The sequence below is a fragment of the Poecilia latipinna genome, unplaced genomic scaffold (genome assembly GCF_001443285.1).
Source record: "Poecilia latipinna isolate Pla-1442-1.1 unplaced genomic scaffold, P_latipinna-1.0 Scaffold196, whole genome shotgun sequence".
NCBI classification, from domain to species: domain Eukaryota; kingdom Metazoa; phylum Chordata; class Actinopteri; order Cyprinodontiformes; family Poeciliidae; genus Poecilia; species Poecilia latipinna.
In genome coordinates this window covers 44,849-58,503 of record NW_015112812.1, presented here as the reverse complement: position 1 = coordinate 58,503, position 13,655 = coordinate 44,849, and the positions used below count along the sequence as shown (strand labels likewise).

General features: G+C 38.4%; 1 protein-coding gene across 1 annotated transcript in view; it reads right to left on the bottom strand.

The window, feature by feature from the left end:
* Positions 1-12,667, bottom strand: part of slc16a4 (solute carrier family 16 member 4) — a 35,652-nt gene extending 22,985 nt beyond the window's left edge. The window contains exons 1-4 of the mRNA XM_015030928.1: positions 12,382-12,667; positions 12,057-12,130; positions 10,122-10,252; positions 271-403 (exon numbers count right to left, since the gene is read on the bottom strand). Of these exons, the coding sequence (XP_014886414.1) occupies positions 271-387 (117 nt within the window). The 5' untranslated portion in view covers positions 388-403; positions 10,122-10,252; positions 12,057-12,130; positions 12,382-12,667. The remainder of the gene's footprint in view (positions 1-270; positions 404-10,121; positions 10,253-12,056; positions 12,131-12,381) is intronic.
* Between the last annotated feature and the right edge of the window lie 988 nt (positions 12,668-13,655).

Here is a 13,655-nt window from a genome sequence, read left to right as displayed (position 1 = left end):
GGTCTTAAGACCGGTCTTAAGACCAAGACCAACTTCGAGTACCACAACACTGAATAGACGATATGAGGTGAAAAAAAAAACAAATACAATGTGGTCAGATATTCATGTTGAGCTATTTATCAATTATGTTGGTTTAGATGGAAACATTAGAGGTCTGAAAGTAATTACAGACATTTTGGAAGCATCTGGGATTTTAGTGACAAATTGTGACATAAAATGTAAAACAAAAATAAAAATTAAAAAAAAAGAAGCTGGGTAAGTTCATCATACCAGGAAACAATGGAGCACCACCATCCAGCCCCAGCCTCCATCTGGAGGCTCCTCATACTGAATTTCTTTCTCCTTCTCCTTCTTTGTGGTCATGGCGTCTCTGCCGAACAGATTCATGGTGGCCTTTGTTTCACTGGAAGCAAATAGAAAAATAAGTAAACGGATATTGATTATTATGCAAAATTTTAAAAGTATGTACACAATATATCTTTTAATATTTATCACCACATGGTCGCTGATGTTTATTCTGTGTAAATATCAAAAGTATTCCATGAATATATATTACATAATTTAAATGTAAATTACAATAGATCCTTGATGTAAAAAAAGATCAAATTGATTTTAAAGGAATTATAAGGCTGTAGTATTTTACCTCAGCATTATGCTGCTACACAGAAGAAACACTTACAGCCCAGATTCCTTCACTCTTCACCAATTTACAACATAATGAGATTGTTGAGCCGTCATATTTCAAAAATGTGAGCTCTACATCAGCAGGAATTACTTGTTTTGCAACACAATGTTTGCATTCAAAGTGATTTTGCAGATAACATTTTGTATCACACTAATAATTATTATTTTATAGCAACAAATTTACTCAACTTGCACCGGCAAAGTACATCGTTCACCCTGTGACACGTCACAGCTCATATAAGGCAGAAGTGTTTTTAACATGTGACTCACAAAAAAAAGAGAAAAAAATCAAAATGGCACAGAAAAGCTACTTTTAGACTCAGCTCATCAAGATGAGCTGAACATTTTTATGTTCTTGATCGTTTGTGTTTGTTTTAAGCCTTTATAACTTAATCGAGCAAAGCTTTTAAAAAGGTGCACAAAAAACAGCAATCAAACCCTTTTTTGAACGAAGAATACATGTATAAACAAAATAATCAGCAGAGTATTGAATGTTTTTCAGTTTTTAAAATCTCCAGTCACATTTTCTAAATTCCATCCAAAGCATTAAAAACATAAGTCGCAGAATTTCTACTAATGTATAAATCCTGACAGTCACAGTGCAAGCAAGGCCAGTGACTTTTCCCCGCCGCCTGTCTGAATGTCTGAGCAGCCTTCATATTATATGAGTCTGTGTCTCAACAGGAGCAAATATTTAATTATGTATACTCTGAGGTTGACTGACTGCATGGGCAGCATGATCTCTGCACATGGAGCTGATGATATTTTAACTTTCTGTTTTTTTTTTTTTTTTTTTTTTTAGTTTTTCCCAAAAAAATAAAATTTTTTAGGAATACAATGTAATGATTGATCTAAACTTTGTCCCATGTGAATCAACAAAGAATTAGCTCTGTAACAGAATTTCTTCACTATGTCACATCAAACGATCTAAAAAGCAAATCAGTAAAAGTGGTTAGGCATCAATTTGTGTTGTTCTTTAGTGCACTGCAGGCCAAGTCAGAAAACGCAGCAGAAATGTTGCTCTATTAGCATTTAGAGTGGTTAAGTTCATGGAGACTTTGTGACCTCAAACACCCTTCGTTTGGCTGCGGTTCTCTGAAAGTTAACTCTGGAGATTTTTCTCTCTCTCTCTCTGACTCTCCTCCTTGCTGTCTGTGGTGGCAGGATAAACTTTGTCCAGCCTCATCTATCACTATTACACTTGCTTTAAAGAATTGGATTACTGCTCCGACTATAGATAGGAGCAGGTTTTTCAATCAGCAGCTGTTCTTGAGGCCATTTTCTGACTTGGAAAGATCCACACACATCCTCTTTTCTCAAATGCCATGTTCTTATCTGTCCCATTCTTCACAGATGCTGACAGACCCAGGACTCCTTGTTACATTAATTTTACCCACAGAGAAACAATAACACAATAAAACAAACAAACAAACAAAAATAATAATAATAATAATAATAATAATAAAACTCTCACATTTCTAGGATTTTATTTGTTTCTGTATTTTTTTTTTTACATCTTTATCATCGGTGCTAACTAACGTGCCTAAAACATTTGTCTGCAATGCTGTTGCAGAATATTCACATGCAATACTGAATGAAACATTTCCTGACTCTTTCCTGCCTTTTCTCATCATTACTACTTTCCCACCATTTTCCATAAACTTTGCATATCAACTTCTAAAACATACCAACCCTTTCAAGAAATAAGACTATTATTGAAAAGTTATTTTATTTTCAGAAATTAATTTCACTATGTGAAACACGTAATACAGATTAATTACACACAGTCTGCTTTTAAGTCTCTATTTCTATTAGTTGTGATGATTTTCACTTAAGACTAAAGCACTAAGAGTACAATATCATATGTGATCAATAAAATAAAATTTAATACAGAAACTAACTTAATGAAAAGCATGTTTAATACCCACTTAAAAGGTTACTGTTTTCTAACTCATCACAATGCAGATTCTAATTTATTGAATATGTTAGTAGATGGTGTGTATCAATAGTAGTTATATGAATCCAAAAAGTACCAATACGTAATTATGATAGTGCTAACACTGTTCTAATTATAATTCCAGATGTTGTGCAATGCTAAGATATTTCTAGAATATTCTATAGCTTGGAAGATGTATTTTGGAAAAACAATTAACATATCTTGAAAGTTTGTGGTTTAAAGCCTGAGAGCAAAACAATGATCCCAAACTTTGGTCCTGATTACTTTATTTCTATATGACAGAGAAGAAAAACCTCTGCTTAAATAAGATGTGAATATAATAAAAAGCACTGTCGTTTATAAGGGCAGGATGGATGAAATGCTGCATAAAGCTTTGCAAAACCCATAAGCTCATAAATCTGCACATTTTGCCATGAAACTTTATCAGCAAGAAATAGATATCCCTATTGGGATTTTCAGATTGGACAGTAATTGTATTCTTGAGAGTATCCATGACTTAGCAAGAGTTGTCTTCCTTCCCAAGTGACATGTTTCTGCAGAGGATGCACAGAAACAAGCTGTGTTTCTGACTGTACTGTAGTCTGACCACCAGCAGTCCATGGTTGACCTTGGACTGCTTTGATAATTTCTCTGAATATTCTTTCCCAGAATCCTCCTCCCAGGACTTTGAGAGATCTTTAACAAGCCTTATTAAACAACAGAAACCATGTTTTGCATAATAATTAATCAATGTTAACCACACAGGGCGTACTCCGCCTCTCGGCCAATGGCAGCTGGAGGAGCCCTTGATTGATCTGGATAGGTGGACGGATGCCAAACACAAAAAACAACCATAGAAAATTGTTTCTGCAAAAATTGTTTCTGCCAAAAACAGCTCCACTAGACTAGCAGCAGCAGCAGTAAATAGCAAACACCTGCTGAATTCATCACATGACCAAGTTCATATGACCTACCACTCCTAAGAATGATTATAAGCAGCATCATGAGAAACATTGTTGTGATGACGCGTGGACGGTGGAGTGTCAGAAAGAGAAAGAGCTTCTTAAAGAGACAGAGGCCCAAATTCAAGGACTCAAATTGCGAAGTCAAGTTTCCTTTAAGTTATGTTTGATATATATACAGCATTTTTGTAACTGAAGGTAACTACTTAATTGTGCAGATACATAACACTGCCGTTTAAACACTAATTAAACTTTATGTTATTCTTATAGAGAATAACAGAATGAAGCAAAACATTACAACCACAGCGAAGTACTCAGACTAAACTGGAACAAAACTGTAAGAAGTACTTTGTAAGTTAAAAGAAGTACCAATGAATGACATTTTATGTTACAAATCTCTATTAGTATTAATTTAGTCACATCAATGGTTGCATATTGTTAACTTTAGCATGTACAGAAAGACTTTTTGACGTTTTTTTTCTGTAAATTGGCACACATGGGGGAATTATTTGATTGCATATTCTTGTTTTTTTATAGACTAAGAATAAAACTGAGTTGTTATTTAGTACTTCCAGTTTGCAGAAAATCTATGTGCATATGTATATAAACTCTTTTGCAAGCCACCTCTTGGTATATCGTGGGGATTCGTGGTTATGCAGTAAAGCCAGCCCCTGAATCTCAATCCTACTTGGCAGTTTGGATTTGGGACACAATGCAAGGTCAGCTTTGATGACCCGTTTCTCCGTTGCTTCACAAACCAAACCAAGACTGAGAAAATACTTTTCAGGCCCGAGCTTTTTGTGTCTTATGAAACTCTTTCAATCAATTCCTCTCTTGGCAGATGAGAGGCGGCCCATCACTGGATTTCCTCAAACCTTCATTCATTATGATCACCATAAGAAAACATCCATCTATCGGATATCAAAGTCTAGGGCATGGCTGACCTGCCTCTCCGTCAAAGACCAGCCTCCCCGCGATGCGGCACAGACATTTGGATATAAACAATGGATGAATGGATGACATTTTTTTTTTCATGACTCATTGACTCATTATCTTCATAAGCCATCGGAGAGCTGTGCCCTTTAGCTATGCCCTAAAGTTGTGTAAAAATATTACACAACTTTATTACAAAGTTGTGTAATATTTTCTTCATTGCACCAAAAATATTACACAACTTTGCTGTCACACATGTAGAATTTATGATTACTCTGCTCAGTTTTTATGCATGCACACATTTCTTCAGGGTTGAATGTAGGGCAGCTCATTCAAGCAGAAAAAAATGTTGCCCATTTAAAGTCATCCAGTCATCCAAAATCCTTGCACAGGATAATTATAGATGATGAAGTTACCCATAAATTATGTGTACAGTCAGTTTTTTTTTAAGGCATCACTCTCTAATTCTGTTGATGTCTTTACATGACGCTTCATCCTCAAAATTCATCCATTAGTAGGTTTTTCCAAAAGCTTATAGTTAATATTTGATCTTATGTCACTTTGCCTTATTCAGTAGGTACAGCAGGACGGTACTGGCTAGTCTATTTTTACAACAAGACATCACAACCTCTGGTTTATTTGCCTCTGAAGGACTCCATGTGCCTCTCTGACCAGAACGAACTTGGTTTATTGTGAGGTTTTCCACATCTGGAATCCACAATAGTCGATGACGAAAACGCTTATTGCTAAATCAGCACAATTGCATCAGCACACGCGTGTTGGGTCATCTTTGGACTGTGATGCTGGCAGACTGTCGAGTCCAGCTCTACATTAAGACCTTTAAAGGAGAATGTGACGAAAAGGGAACAAAGTCCATGAGCTTGACAACAAGGTTTGACAGTGAACTAAAGGGCCGCAGAGGGAAAACATATTTAAGGCTGAATTGATTTCAAACTGAAATTAAAAAATAAAAAGCAGCTGTGTTCAGGTGGAAGTAGGGCTAGACGATAAATCAATAAAATATGTAGTAAACACATAACCAACATACGTCCAATAGCGTATTCAATAATTTTACTGAACTCCGATCCAGAATTGCAAAGCATTCTGGGGGATGTATGCAGAGGAAAGGCATTAGCCGCTCAGCCACTCACAGCTAGCTAGGGCGGGTGGCATCAACTAACTCACTCACTCTTTGGCTACCTAGCAACAACCTGTTGAGCAACTCGTGCAAGAGTCAATTTGTCAGTGAGCCTATGTGAAAAGTAGCCTCAGTTTCCAGTTCTCACCCAACAACAGCACTACTCTGTGTGGTTTTCTCCTACCACAGCCTATCTGCTTCAAGGTGTGACGTGCTGTGGGTTCAGGTTATATTCTCAGCTAATCTCGGTTATAGCGACTGGTAATTTGAGCAACTGATGTCTTTCTTTCATTTAAAAGTAGTCTGTTCATTCCACTCTGACCTCCAACATCAACTAAGCAGTTGATGTTGGAGGCCTTCATGCCTCCAGTCATGAAGGCCTGAACTACAGGGAACAAAGATCTGGTTTAAAACCTGTTAATCCGAGAATGAACTGTATTAGCCCACTTTTAGATCCAGGGGCAGGAAGAGGAAGAGCTTCAGGAAAGGAAACTCTGTGATGTCATACGGAGTATTTAACTCTAGCAGGGTGTAGACAAAGATTGTTCCAAGTAACCCAGGATCCTAAGTATCATCAGATTACTGTTTGTGTATCCAGTGTTTGTGTTCTGGCCAATAAAACAAGTCTGCAGCCGTGTCTTTACTCCATCCCTGGAGCTGAGAGGAGGAACGTCAGTAGGAGCTACCGTGTCAATGCTCCTCCAGCTGCTAGCAGAGGAGGTCCAGAGTCTGTGGTTTTCCTGACCAACGCTACCAGTTTTGGTCAAACTGACCAAAAGGTTATTGATTTCTAATTCAGAAAATCATTTAATAAAATCTTATTTACAAATAATAGATTATCTTCACTTCTGCTTAGCATTGTGAACTGGTTGTTTGAACACATACCAATTGTTGTTATTTAATCCTAATAGTTAGCTTAGAGCTAATTTAGTGTTATTTCCAAAACAATGTACGTATGTAGAGACAGATGTACAGACAGACATTCAGACAGACAGACGTACAGCCAGACATTCAGACGGACAGACGGACAGACAGACTTACAGACGTACAGACAGACGTTCAGACCTACAGACAGACGTTCAGACCTACAGACAGACGTTCAGACGTACAGACAGACGTTCAGACAGACGTACAGACAGACGTACAGACAGACGTACAGACAGACGTACAGACGTTCAGACAGATGTACAGACAGACAGACGTTCAGACATACAGACAGACTTACAGACGTACAGACAGACAGACAGACAGACAGAAATTGCAATTTCCATCTCCCACACAACACTCTCCTCTCAGATGTAAAACAAATACTTAAAAAAAACATAATATTTTTTTAGTTTTAAACCTACTGGGGTATGATTTTACGATGTGTTATATTATGAGTTTTATTCTTAAATATTTTGGTGCAGCTGTGAGTAATCCACAGAAGATACTGGTGCAACTAATCTTAATTTGTTGAATTAATTAATTCGGCCTGTGTGACACCAACAACACTGTCACATTTAAAGCCACCTAGATCTTCTTTCCTCCTTATTTTGTTGGAACTTCGCCACATCCAGATGAAGGCTTTGAGTTGTTGATTAGCTTACGAACAAGAAGGGATTGCAGTAATTTCAGATTCTGCTAAACACTTGATCACAAGTAGAAAAGCACAACAGGGGGTGTGCTTTCTGTTCCCATGGCTGCAGCAGGTAGCTGTGCTCTGAAAGTGTTTGTTGGTGACTGCTGACTGCAAACATTGATATAGTTTATGACACCTGCAAGCTAGAGAAATTGATTTAGTTTATCATCATCTACAAACTGCAGACATCTCACTAATCAAGAGAAGATACAGGCGGTATGGCCAAAGGTTTTGGCTCTAGCCCAACAGGACTCATGGAGCCACTAAGCTGAAAGTCAAAGTTTCAACATCAACATAAAAAGTCCTGAATGCTAAACTGATTTCACAGTCTGCCAAAAAAAAAAAAAAAAAAAGTTGTGGTCCACTGCAGTGACAGAGACACTCAGAGGAACTGAAGGGGTTAAATATTCCCTAAATGTTAACATTATATATAGTAGCTTATTTTCTTGTTTTTGACACTTAGATGTAGAAAAGACAAGCATACAGTGAATAAGGCCACGCTATGCTTCAGTTCTATCGACACAACTGAGACTCAAACTGTCGTGACAAAACACGGATTTATTTTATATTCGGCTCATTTTTGTAAAAGATCAAATAAAAGTCCTGTCTCTGAGCTGAGGATTTGGTGTTTGTAATGATCAGAAGTGAACAGTTTCACATCCCAGACCTGAAGCTGCTCAGAGGCTAAAGTTCCTCCAAGCTGATGTGCAGGATGGATCAATATTTTACCTCTAGTTATAGTTACTGCTGCACAAGTCGTAAAAGCTAAATACTTTAAGCTGTGGGGTCGTGTGCTTTTGACACTCGGTTTTGCTTAGTTGGATTTTCTTTAAGTCTCAAGTAGAAGAAATCTGAAATTATAGAGCTGTTAAAAAAAAAAAGTATTTACCACCTCAACTATTTCTTCTACTTTTTGTCACACTTAATGTTTAACAGCAAACAGGTTTCTGTGTTAGAATAAGTTAATAACCAGAATAAACCTAAGCATGTATAAGGTGATCACTTCATATTTATCTTTCCAGTGTATAAACCCATTTATCTTTATAGGGTCATGGAGGTGGAGCAGGGGGTGGAGAGGTGGGATTATCTCTCCAGCAGTCACTGGGTGAGAGGCGGGACAGGTCACCAGTCCATCGCAGTCCAGCATAGAGACACACATGACAAACAACTGTGCACTCACATTCACACCTAAGGACAACTTGGAGCAGAACAGTTCATCTAACGGTCATGTTTTTGGCCTGAAGGACCCCGGAGTACCCGGAGAGAACCCACTCAAGCATAGGGAGAACATGCAAACACCCAAGCAGAACGACCCCAGATGGAGATTTAAACCTGGGATCTTCTTTCTGCAAGACAACATGCTCACGGTCCCACACTCCCACCCATATTCCTGCCCATATTCACATCCACATAGTGAGGAACAAACTTCCAATGGAGACACACCCAACTTGGCTTAAACAGAACCTGACATTATCTGGCTACAGAAACTTGACAATGGCGAGAGAAGTGACCTAATCAAGGAGGTCACAAAAGAACCTGAAACTACATCCAAAGCCTGTCTAAGCTGAAGTCAATGGTAATGTTTCAGCAATAAGATAGAGACTGGGTGAAACTATTCTTTCACATTCAGTAGGAGAGACTGATTACATAACTTTCTTCCTTATTAAATGAAGACATGATGTAAATTTTGGTTGATAATCTGAAACATTTAAATATAAATAAAAAAACATTTAAACATTTAAATAACAAACAGAGGAAATCTGTAAAACGTCAAATGTTTTTCTTTTTTTTTTTTTAGCTCTGTGGATCATAATTATGCAAAAACATTAATTTCAACACGAATTTAATCTTTTAAAAGCCCCTGTCTGTTGTAAGGAAGTTTTAAAGCACAAAGTTTTATTCTGGTGGGAAACGACCTTCACTAACGCAACAAAAACGAAGATAAAAGACAAACTCTTACTTGTTTTATGAGCGTACCAATGAGTGAATTTGTCACGTTTTACAGCGAACAACTATAGTCAATGGAGGGTAAATTAAATTGTCACTAGGGGAGAAAATTTCCTCAGACTTATTTTTGAAGCTACGACTACAAAAGCATATCCTGCGAGATTCAGACAGGGCCGGCTCTATTCATCTTCAGAATAAAAATCCTAATAAATTTCAACTTAGGATCTTTTAATTGAAACATTTTTTCTACAAGGTGATATTTTTTACAAACCTCACCAATATCTGGGGAAGTTTCGCATTTCTTGGTAGCTTTCAAAGCCAAACCCACCAAAAAAGGTTCTGGCATAATTTTGTCAGGATTTCTGAACACTTTTTGTATCAAAACTGTTCCAACTCATTTCACATATTTGACTTTAAAAGAAAGTCCTCATTTCCCACAAAACGGTTGCGGCATTTGGGTCACTCTTCTTTTTCCATTCGAAAACCAGTTTTGCTGTGTATTTGGGGGAAAACCTAAGTGTCAGACAAATGAATAAATAAACACAAAAAGCTGAATGAATTAATCGCCCGTCTTTTAGGGGAATCTTTTATCTTCACTCTGTACAGGAAGAACCGGACCAACAAGTCTTCCCTCCTGTCATATCAAAGAAGTAACAAAGTTCAGTGTTGTAGCTTTAGTCATTACAATTGACCACTCTCATCCCATCAGCTTGAACTGGAAATACCCGGTGCTCACTGATCAAACAGTACAATCAACGCTCCAAGGGGAAACATGAGATAAATGAATGATCACATCAAAATTGACACCACAAACCACCGCAGCTTGCTTTTCAGCTACTCAACTTCTCTCTGTATCGCAAAAAATACTCTGAATAGCATTCAGCTTGTTTTTGGGAATACCTGTAATGCTGTCTCGGCGCCGTCCCTGAAGGCACTGCAGGTGAAGAAAGGACTCAGAAGTCCTATAGCCTCATTCTAAGGATTGGTGAAGAGCACTTGGAACTGCGGATGCAACCAGTTCAGCTTCAAACCTGCAAGAAAAACGATGCAACAATGAGAGGAAATGAGAACCTGTACGGACTGTAACTCTGTCCGGACTAAAGCATGTCAATAACTTTGCTTTTTATGTGTTGGAGAATTTGTAAAAAAAAATTCTAGTCTACTTAATGTTGCCACATAGGTTACAAAAACTTTCTTGACCTGAGGAAATAATCAGATGTGGGACTGTATTGAAAATATAATCTTTCAGCATAAAATTTATGATTTGACAAGATGGAAACAGTCTTGTTTATATAGGCTCAGGTTGGTTGTAAATGCTTTTCGTATTCATTCAGCTATCTTTATTTTAAAAGTTGTTTGGTAAAAAATTTGAAAAAAAAACAAAAAAAAAACATGCTTTTCATAGCACTGCATCAAATTAACCACTAATAAACATAACCTTTACGCCTGCAGGCGTATGTGGTTCCAGTTCTAAGAAAGTACTTCTCAGGAATAATTAAAAATATTTATCTTCAGTCCAGAAGAGAAAAGGACATCAAGGATGAATTTAATTACCTTCACTGACATTAAATGTTTGATAAGACAGGAAAACCATGCTTCCTGTGCTCAGACATGCCCTCTCCAAGTTTTGCAAGTGTTTCAAGTGCGGAACATCACCACGCCCGCAACATAAAAAGCCACCATAAAAGCAAAGAGAAGTTGGGATAATCATGTCAACCTTAACAACCCAACTCACCAGGTTCATTGGGTTTCATGTATTCACATGTTTTTGTCTTGTTAATTTGCATTTCTCATTATCTCAACGTGAAAGATCTGTGCAGGTGGGGGGGGGGAAGCACTCAGAGACTGAGAAGAAAAGTCAGCAATCATTGATAACATTTTTGCCGAAAGCTGCTTCTGAACCGGCATGTCCTCAAGCAAGGAGCTGCAAACCTGACGGCACAACTCGAATTTTGAAAAGGCGTCATTCCTTAAATAGGAGGTTCTGAAGGGCTAAGAGCTAAAGCAGGGAAAACAGCGTCTCCAATTCACTCCATTTGTACGGAGTTAATTCATAACACGTCTTCTCAAGGCGCTTTGGAACAAAAGTCGTTTCAGTTCAATTATACATACATTCCTATTGATCTACTTAGTTTCTGACAGAGTAACGTGTTCAAGAAAGTAGGTCAAGAAACAGGACCCGTCCACAACAGTTGCACATGTTAGTTCTGGCACTGCAAAAACACTCAGTGTATAGTACTGGATTACATCAGAGAAAATGATCCATGCATCTCATTATCAAATGAAAATCAGTTATATAATGTATCTATGGAAGGCTGGCTTTTGTAATCTCCTCATGTTGCTGCTGTCAAATGAATCCAAAGATCTCCAACTGAACTTGCAGTCTGAAAATGTTTACTTACAGACTTATGAGCAGAGCTCCAGTGGATATTTATATACAAAAGTGGCCATCCAGCCCATAAATCATACTTATTTACTCATAGTAGTAGTGGACCCGGGCTTTTTCAGACCTGCCAGTAACCTACTTTTGAGCAGATTAATTAATGCCTTAACTCTTTCTTCTTCTTTTGTTTTTAATTAACTATTTGTTGTCTCTCAATGAGTTATGATGGTGTTTTTGTTGTAGCCATTTTCTCCTCTTTCAGTCCTTCGGATACGAGGCTGCGACTTTGACAACTGCTGTAGTTTGGAGCTGAGACTCCGAAAACCTATGGATCAGATTGTGTAGTGAATAAAAGGTGTTTAGCTGTAAGCTGCAGGCTTAGTCTCTTAGGAGCAAAGCACAAAACCGCATTATTATGGGGTGGAGAAAGAGAGAGAACAGGGTGCTCTTACCGTGCGCAGCTGCGGGTCGGTTATCTTTATTGGCCTCTTACATTGCGCCCCTTACTCACTTCTGAAAGAATAATCTAAAAAAGGAAGAAGAAAAAAAAACACAGAGACACTTTAAATATATATATTTTTAAAAAAATCGCAATGTCATTCTGTAACAAGAGCCAAAACTCAGCACAGACTTCAATGTGGGTGAAAAGTTTGGAGCACATAAATAACTGGAGGGTCACAGAGGATGACGGGTCGGGGCAGCAAAAGCACGACTAAAATGTTGCTGTCAGTTAAAAGAGCTCTGGATAATGTTCCTATAATAAGGAGCGACACATACCTGTAAACGTCCCTCTCCTGTCGCCGCCGACTCGCCTCAGACCTATTTTTCCCCCCACTCAGATTGATTTGACGGGCTGCGTGAGGGGGATTTCTCGCGTGTCTGGAGAGGCAATGCGCGCTCCCGGTGCGGGACTGTGGCACAAACTGCTGCGGGACGCGCTGCTCTGCTGCGAGGAGGAGGAGGATGGCCGTGCCATAACTTTCGCCTCTACGCGCCGGAGCAGCAACTCCTCATCTCTCACCGCAGCCTCAGCATCGCTGGCCGTGCATAGGAACAGAGAGAGAGACAGAGAGAGACAGAGAGACAGAGAGGGGGTGGGGGGAGGAGCCCTCACCGATGGGACAGTCACGTGATTGGGACGTCGCAGTGAGCCCCCCCTTGTTTCTGGGTGGGGGCAACTATGCGTATCAAAAACCCTGCGTACCGACACAGGCTTCGCTCAGGTGCGACACCAAAAGACGTCTCGCAAAAGTATTCATTCTCTTTTGACTCTCCTCCATTATTTTCCCCACAAATAAACACTACAAACTTTTAGTGTATTTTTATTAAACCCCATTGTACCCTGTCTCTAAATGAAATCCAGTGCAGGTGCCCGGAGAAACTGCAGAATGCAGAAGAAACACAGCAGGCAGGAAAGAAGAAACTCATTGACACGTTCAAAGGTTTCCAACAATATTTCCAAACTCTGAAGGTCTCTGTGCAAAGCTGGCAGAGACACAACTCAAGAGACTTGCAGCTGTAATTGAAATATCTTTAAACAAAATATATTTACACTACACACAATTTTAATTTGTAAGTCATGTAGTATTTGTTTCCCCCTTCTCAATTACGTACTATTTTGTGTTTGCCTATCGCATAAAATCCAAATAAAACCCACTGAAACTTGTGAGCAAACTGTAAATTATTTTTGTAAGACGCTGCAGGTCCCAAAATATTCTCCACCCAGCTTTTTAAAATGTTTGTGCCGCTCACTTTTGTTGAATTGTGCAAACAGAGCTGGTGTCAGTTGATGATTACCATATGTCAAACCAGTTCTGCATGTCAGAGGAAAACCTACTATTACTTTCGAGGAAAATAATTGCTCAACGATGTGACAATGACTGAAAGAGAGAAAATAATGGATACATGACATGCAAGAGGACAGCTGAAAGTCAAGTTAAAGTTTATTTAAAGTTGTTATTCAATGCAGGTTTATGTGGGATTTAACAAAAAAAAAAAAAAAAAAAAAAAAAAAAAAACCCCAGAAATTTTCCAAAGGCTTTGAATTAAAA